At 55.0% G+C, this 7,900-nt stretch overlaps 1 protein-coding gene across 2 annotated transcripts in view; it reads left to right on the plus strand.

Moving 5' to 3' along the window:
* Nucleotides 1–371: 371 nt before the first annotated feature.
* GLIPR2 (GLI pathogenesis related 2) overlaps nucleotides 372–7,900 on the plus strand; it is a 19,991-nt gene continuing 12,462 nt past the window's right edge. The window contains exon 1 of one of the 2 annotated variants that reach the window (XM_040481674.1): nucleotides 372–502. In XM_040481674.1, the coding sequence (XP_040337608.1) occupies nucleotides 490–502 (13 nt within the window). In that variant the 5' untranslated portion in view covers nucleotides 372–489. The remainder of the gene's footprint in view (nucleotides 503–7,900) is intronic. The other variant, XM_040481673.1, reaches the window with a different exon arrangement.

Consider the following 7,900-nt stretch of genomic DNA (forward strand, 5'->3'; position numbering starts at 1 on the left):
CGGCGCACCCGGAGCCTGAAGTGTCTCTGGTGGCCAGGCCGAGGTGGGGAGAGCCCCGAACCCCTGGTGATGCGCGACAGTGAGCACCACGGTCCTCAAAGCGCCTTAGCGGTTGCCCTACCCCCGTTCCGCGTCCCGAGAGGGGCAGCTCGGGGCTGAAAGATCCGGGAGGTCCCGGGCTCCCAGGCCGCACCTGGAGAGCCCTGGACAGCCGCTGGGGTCCCTTGGCTACAAGAGTTCTCTGAAGCCGGGCGGGGAGGCTCGCGGAGTGGGGGGCCCGCGGAGCCTCCTCCTCCGGGCAGCCGGCGGGGTGGCCCCGGGCTCCTCCGCCTGCAGCTGTCGCTGCCTTATAAGGCGGGGGCCGGGCGGCGCCGGGGGAGGGGCTGCGGCCGCCGGGCCACCTCCGAGGCTCTCCAGCGGCGCGGGGAGGGCGAGAGAGCGCAGCGCAGCGCAGCGGCAGCTGGAGCCGGGGAGCGCGCCGAGCGGGCCATGGGCAAGTCAGGTGAGCCCGCGGGCCGGCCGGGCGGGCTGCGGGGACGGCTCGCGAGCCTCGGCTCGGGGATCCCCGCCTTCACCGTCCCCCGCGGCGGGCTGGTTCCCCGGGGAGCGGGACCGCCGCGGCCACGCGGGACCGGGGCTCCGGCTGCGCCGCGAGACCCCCGGCTGCGGGATGGGGCGGCGTGCGGGGCGAAGCGCCCGCGGGCTCGGCGCCGGCGGTTTCCGGGGCAGCCAGGAAGCCGGGGTGGCCTTCGGGCCACCGCGAGAGAGGGAGGGAAGGCGAGACCGAGGGAGGGTCCCCCTGTCTGCGAGCCAGAGATTGCGTCAGGGAGGGCTTCCAGGCGCTGGGGATTAGCGCTCAGCGTCCGGCCAAGGCGTGGCTTTGCTTTGTTTCTGGAGCAGAGTTAGAATCGGCAAAAGCCTCCAAACTATGACAGCATCTCTGGCTGCAAAACAGCTCGCCCCAACCAACCCTCAGGACAGCTCTGAGCATCCTTTTCTTCTGTCGTTGTCCCTCCTCCCCTGAGGGCCCCTCGGTGCCAGGCTCTGTGCCAGGCTCTGTCTGGCTCCACTCGGGCATATACACTCGCGCTTCCCCCTTACGTCGGACCTGTGGCTGCGCATCCTCATCACTGTGGCTGTCGGGGTGAACTTTCTAAAATGCAGATCTGTCCTGTCGCTCCCTAACGCTTTCCATCCCACTGTCCACAGGTGAGAGAGTACACACTCTTCCGCGGGGCTTGGAACCCCCTGAGAGTTGGTCGTCACCCGTTAACTCCCCTACATTCAGCTGTTAGGAGGCTGGCACGCTGCTCCCTCCCCGGGGTTCCTTTTCCAGTGCTCGCCGCCACCACCTTGACTCTCCCACTTCGCTGAGGTGGCAAATCCTCCCCATCTTTCTAGGCTCAACTCGGGGCTGGGACCCCCTCCCTGATTTCCCCATTCCCCCAGAGGGACGGCCCCACTCTGGGTCTTCTTGGTTGCAGCCCTCCCAGCAGTCAGCTTGGGACACTACCCCAGCCATGGACCTGTTTCCCACAGATTCCTCACTGCTGGTGGCCAGGGGCCATGTCTGTCCCAGCATAGTTCCTGCCTCACAGGAGGCTCTCAGTGAACAGCAGTCCAGCAGAGTTCAGGAGTCCTGCTTAATGGGAAGCTGGGGTTGTCATCCTCAGGTGGGTGAGGCTGGGTCGCTTCTTGAATCTCTTCTCAAGATCCAGACTCACGAGGTACCCATGCTGGGAGTAAGTGGCCTTCCCTGGCGTTGTTCCTGCCCTGCCCTGACGGGTCTGGCCTTCAGCCCTGGCTCTGCTAATCGCTTGCTGTGTGATCTTGAACAAGGCTCTTTCCTTCTCTGTGCTTCAGTTTCCCCATCTGTACAGTGAGGGTGGCCCCTATGATCTCCAGTATGGAAAGGTGACATAGGGAGTTGTCATGTAGTAAAAGAACAGGATGATAGGTGATGATGGGGCAAGAATGCGGCAGATGTGAAAAAGCATTTTGAAAATCAACTCCTTTCTCTGTACCTTAGGAGAAAATCCGCAAATTCTCTAACGTTACATTTTTATCAGTTGTTTCTGGCTTCTTCTTTAAGCCGCAGACCCACTGCTGTGGAGGGCCTGGCCTCTGTCCTCAGGAGTATTCATTTGGATCATGAAATGAATCACAAAGCTAATTGAGGAGGAGGGTGGATAGGCTCCAAGCTGCAGGGCAGGTGCCGGTGGAGAGCGGTAGGAGCTCAAGGGAGGGGGACATCTGTGCGGAGGGGACCTTTGCAGCCTCCTGGAGAGTCTTGGGGATTTGGACTTTACCCATGGGCCTTAGGGTGCCATTGAAAGACATTGATCTAAACACAGCAAGACCAGAGTTGTGCCAGGGTGGACCAGACGGGGAGGGTAGAGTTGGGGGTCAGGGGGAGTTGCTGCAGTTACTCAGGAGAGAGAGATGGAGGCATCTAGGACTGCAGAGGAGGAGGAGAAGGGTTTTTGAGATAGTAGCCAAAAGTGGACTTGGTGACCAACTTACTGTGAATGTGAAGAAGGGCCAGCCTTGTGAGTCTGGGTGCGGGATGGCGGTGACACCTTGTGGGACTAGAGATGCACAGTCAGGCCAGTTCAGAGGAGGAGGGCAGTGCAGAAGGCAGGTAAGAGCTGGTCCTACCACGTACCCGGGGACCTTCCAGAATGCTGGTCCAGGCGTATCTCCCTCATAGCCACATGCATTTTATTTGGCTGTCCCAAAGACCATGAGCCCCCAGGTAGTGTCTGGCCCCCCTAAGGGTCTCCAAGAGAAAGTGGCTTTTCTGGGCCCCACGGGCCTTCAGCACAGGGCCAGCCTTGAGGTTCCAGGCCACCAGCCTGAGGTTACCTGCGCCTGCCGTCCGATAGCACTCACAGATACCTATCCATACAGGGGCTTTACGTGGTTCCAAAAAGACCGGGGTAAAGAGCCAGCCCCTGCCTCTTCTGGGCCTCAGTTTCCTCATCACTGCCTAGGGGCCAATCTCTTTTTAATATTTAACCTCAGATATATTCCAGAGCTGCCTGGGGTTGTGGGCATTGCCGAAAAAGTATCAAACAACCGTCACAGCTTAAATTCCAGAAGACACTCAGCCCAGCACTTAGAGTTTCCCAGGAGGACCTGCTCCTCGCCCTGGTCTCCCTGCTGGCCTTCAGTTTGCTGCACGTGTTATGGAGGCAGAGAAAAGCAATGACCTTGGGCTCTGTAGAAGCCTCTAGCCCCTAATAATTGTGATTACCAATTATTAAGGTCCTACTACGTGCCACACCTGAAACTAGGTATTTCATTACCAACGTCTGTAACAGCGCTACAAGGCAGTTATTATCAATTTTACAGATTTACGGAGGTTGACTCACCTTGTCCAAGTTCACACCTTGACCAGTAAGTGGACAGACTGGGATTTGAACCCAAGTTTCTGACTTCCCAGCTGTGTGCTTGCCCCTCAGACACACTGACCACTTTTCTACCTGCTCCCCAGATGCTTCTCACCCGAGATGCCAGCCCCACAGGGAACTTACACACCCTGCAATTATTGCTAAGTATCTTAGTGTCCCTCCGCCCACATCTCCCAGCACCCAGGGAAGTCAGAGCAGAGGGCCTTTGGGGACTGACTAGCCCAGGAACTTTCTACCAAGTGGAGCTGTCACACCTCTGCTCGGGGAGGCTGTGTGGGCTGGGTCACTCCCAGCTGTGTCATTGCCATCAGTTGATTTTATTGAAAAAAAAAAAAAAAAGGTGGGGGGGAGTAGTTCAAAGAAAGGGTTTCCTGCTTTGAAGATATTTTGAAAACCACAGATGTCATCCTTCCTTCACACGGATGGGGAACCAGGGCCCAGAGAGGCAGGGACTTGCCCGGTGCCTGTGGCAGGCCCAAGGGGCCACAAGCGGGGCTGGAACGGGGACAGCCACTTTGTAGGCGGAGCAAGCACTCTCCCGGCCCTGGCTCCTTCAGTCCTTCAAGGAGTATTGTCCTCCCGCAAAGGGGCAGCTGGGCCCAGTGCTCCGGGACATCCTTGTTCCAGTAAGCAATTGAGCAACTCTTCAGTGACCATCATTTTTGTCATTAGGGAGAGGAAGACGTATATGAAGTGGAAAGTGTGTGAGATTTGAGGGAGGGAAGAGGGCGAAGGGAGGGACATTCTTACATTTGGCTTTATTGTGGACTTATTGGGTGACTTTGGGCAGTTCACATGTTCAGCCGTTCCTGTTCTACGGTTTCCTCATCTGCAGTGAGAAGGCTCCCATCCTACTGCCTTCTCTGTGCTAGTGTGGGACTTTCATTTATTTGTTTGTGTACTCGTCCATTCAGTAAATGTCTAAGCCCAGAGGTACCGAAAGAAGTCATCAAAGACCAATTTAAATACCAGCAGCCCCGCTTTCTCTAGAATCCGGGAGGGGCGGGACCCCTGGCTGGCAGTGTCAAAGGAGCCAGCACACTCTTGATCTGTGAGTCATGAGTTCAAGACCCCTGTTGGGTATAGAGATAACTAATAAAAATAAATAAATAAATAAACTTAAAAATTTTTGTTTTAATCTAGGAAGGGCTTTGACAGGGCAGTTTCTCCGAAGGCCAGAGGCCAAAGGATCTCTGCCCAATAGTGATGATGATAATTATAGTTGACATTTAGTAACTGTTCATTATGTCCCAGAACTGTTCTAACGCATTTACATAGACCAATTCATTGAATTTTCACAACAACCCTGTGAGGTAGAAACTGTTATCCCCATTTTATATATGGGAGAAATGTGGCACAGAGTGTGATTAAGCAACTTGTCCTAGAATCTACGGTGAGTAAAAGCTGGGATTTGCCTCTTGAATTTCCTGGAAGCCAGGCTGAAAGAGCAAGAGCTACCCATCTGGAACTCATTCTTTTTTTTGTTTTGTTTTTTGGTGTTTTTTTTTTTTTTTCTCAACTTATAATTTTTCTTCCTGATAAACTAGCACAACCAGCTTTGCCCCAAACGCGGGACTAGGTCGCTTTCCAGCCTCTTGCCAAGGGGACAGAAGGGGCTCGTTCACAATTCTTGCCCTGACCCCTGATGGGCCTCTTTGGTGGGGATTCTGGAGAGGGCACAGAAATGAGTCAGGCCCTGGGAGGCCTCAGAGGACATTCAACGCTGAGGGAGGAGCCTGTCCCAGCCCAAGGGCAGGGAGAGGGGGAGGGGCACGACCTGAGTCTATCTGGCAGTTAGAAGCTTGGACCCCAAGTTCAGACCTTCAAGAGCCCCCATCCCAGGTCAGTGTCCTCTACCCTAGCAGAGACAGCCCAGTCCTGCCACCCTCTTTCAGCCCCAGAGAGCCATGCCCAGGCAGCTCCTTCCACCTTCCAGAAGCTCTGAATTCAAGCCTCACACCTGCCCCCTGGAGCTTCTACTCCTGAAGCCCCTGATTTTCATCTGGGGCCCCTCAGGCAGGTCGTTCATAAACGGCTTGGCATGGAGGAGGCTCTTGAGAAAGTTCTTTTCTCCTCCTCATACTTCCTCCTCCTCGGGATCTAAAGACTCAGCCTCCCTGGACCTGATCCTCCTCCTGGATCTGGAAACCCTGCTGTCTCTTCTATGCGCTGTCCTCTGTGTCGTGGCCCTCGGGCGTGGTGTGGGGTTAAGGACAGGGTTTCCCCCTTCGTGGGCCTACTACCCCTGGACCAGTTGTGAGAACGTGGGCAGGTTACTTCCCTTGTGGAAGTAGCCTCAGTTTCCTCATCAAAACAAACAAGCAAACACACAAATAAAACCAGGGGCTCCCACAAAAGGTGGTGATAAGGGTGATAAGTAAATAAGATCGTGCACCGGCCTGGCACCTAGAAATAGTTGGTCAGCAAGCAGAAGAAACGATACCTTCTTCATTCTGGGCTGGCACCCTGAGCCTGTATGACCTCTCTGAGCCTTGGTTTACCCTCCTACAAAATAAGGACATAATCACTGCCCTCCCCCATTGTGGGGTGGCTGTGAGGGCTCTCCCTGCCTGATGTGGGGATGGGGAGATTTTCTTTGACTTTTAATCTTTATGTGCAGATGTGTTCTTGGGTTTTCCTACAGAGCGAGGTGTGCCTTTTGCTGGGTGTGGTCACAAGTGGTATCTTGCCTCCCGGAGGCCCTGCTCTGTAGAGCCACCTGGGCGGGGACTGGCCTCCGAGGTGGGAGGGACTCTGGGGCCAGTGGGAGATGTGGCCTTGGGGCCCCCATGCCTTCCAGCCAGGGGTGGGGAGAGAAGGTTCCCCTACCAAAAAGTCTTCCTGACCCCTTTCTAGAAACCCTGGCCTAGGAAACTGGCCCTGCTGGAGACAGTGACTAGCTTTGGCTTCTGGGCACCAAGCTTAGATTGGGCACAGGAACTTTCACTTTTGTTTCTTTTTACTTCCCACATTCTGGGAGTGCAGTGACCTAGTTTCTAGCAGCCTTATATGTCCCTCTCTGCCAAAAAGACTGCAGGACCTCCAGCACTACTGGGTCCCCTGCAACCTGAGCCTGGCACTCAGGGCTGCTTGTAAACAAACTGAGCTTCATCTAAGCTACCCACTCCTCCCCTGCCTCCCCTTCCTCCCCATAGCCCCGGATACACCAGATTCCCGGTGGCCCTGGCTTTCTCTGTGCCTCTCCACCTCCTCACTACCTCCTCCCGGAAGCCTTCCCCATTCATTGATGGTCCGCATTGCCATGCCACTCAATCCCTTGCACCTCCTGTGGTGTCCCACTGTGGCCTCCCCAGGACATAGGAGCTGGAACGGACATTAGTGTGGGCCTCGCCAAGCCTGTCCCTCAGATAGGGATCCTCTGCCACCTTGACCGCGTGCACCCACACCTGCCCCTGCACGTACACATACACTTACCTTGATCACTCCCTCTCCTCAGAGAAGCTCAGAACTCCTTGGAAGTCTGAGGTGGTCATTCAGTTGTCTCCTCTCACCCCACCCTGATGGGACCTTATGAGATCTCAGGATTTGAAGGGACTCGAAAGTCATCTGACTGGCCTCCAGTGCCTGAATCCTTTTGAGAGAAATCACTTTGCTTGTATTCCCCCAGTGCCGGAGAGCTCATTACCTTGTGAGGTTGTCAGTTTTTAGAAAGCTTTGACTGAGAGAAAGATCTTTCTTAGGCTGAGCTGAACTCTATCATCCTGCCTTTTCTACCCATTGACCCCGACTTTGCCCTGTGGATCCCAGAATCCATCAGAGGCCTCCACTGTGTCTTCCAAAGTCTGATCTGCAGGATGAACATACCCAGCATTGTACCCATTCTTTATAAGACCCCCATTTCCGGCCCCGTCTCCACCTTGTCACCACTTCTGGACACACTACAGATGGTCGCCACCTGCAGACAAGGCTGGGGCCAGGCTGCGTGAAGCACACCAGCTGGACACCGGCTCGTGCAGGACAAGCAGTGCGCTGCCCGGGAGCTGATGGGTTACTGGCCGCCGAGTCGCCCTGCTGACTCCTTTGCACGTCACCAACAGGAACCCCTTCTGGTCCCCTTGAGTTGCTATGGCTTCCACCCGAGAGATTCTTTAAGAACCTCTGTGACTCCGTTATCCCAAATACCACATTAACATGCTAAACCCCAAATCTTTTTTATTATTGTGGTAAAAAAAAAAACAACAAAAAACAAAAACCACACATGACATAACATTTACCATGTTAACCATTTTGGAGTATACTGTTCAGTAGTGTTAAGTATACTCACGTTATCGTACAACAGATCTCCAAACAGTACCTTCCTTCCCTTTTCTTCCTCCCTCCCATAAACCTGAAATCTTTACCTTTCATACCAACGAGGGGTTGGCCCCTTTCTTGGCCACAAAGACCTGAAGAGTTCAGATCGCAGCTCCGCCTCTGCCTTGTGCCCAGCTACCATCACCCCTTTGTTCAGTGTCCCCATGTCTGGG

The sequence above is a fragment of the Herpailurus yagouaroundi genome, unplaced genomic scaffold (genome assembly GCF_014898765.1).
Source record: "Herpailurus yagouaroundi ecotype Mexico unplaced genomic scaffold, PumYag 160, whole genome shotgun sequence".
NCBI lineage: Eukaryota > Metazoa > Chordata > Mammalia > Carnivora > Felidae > Herpailurus > Herpailurus yagouaroundi.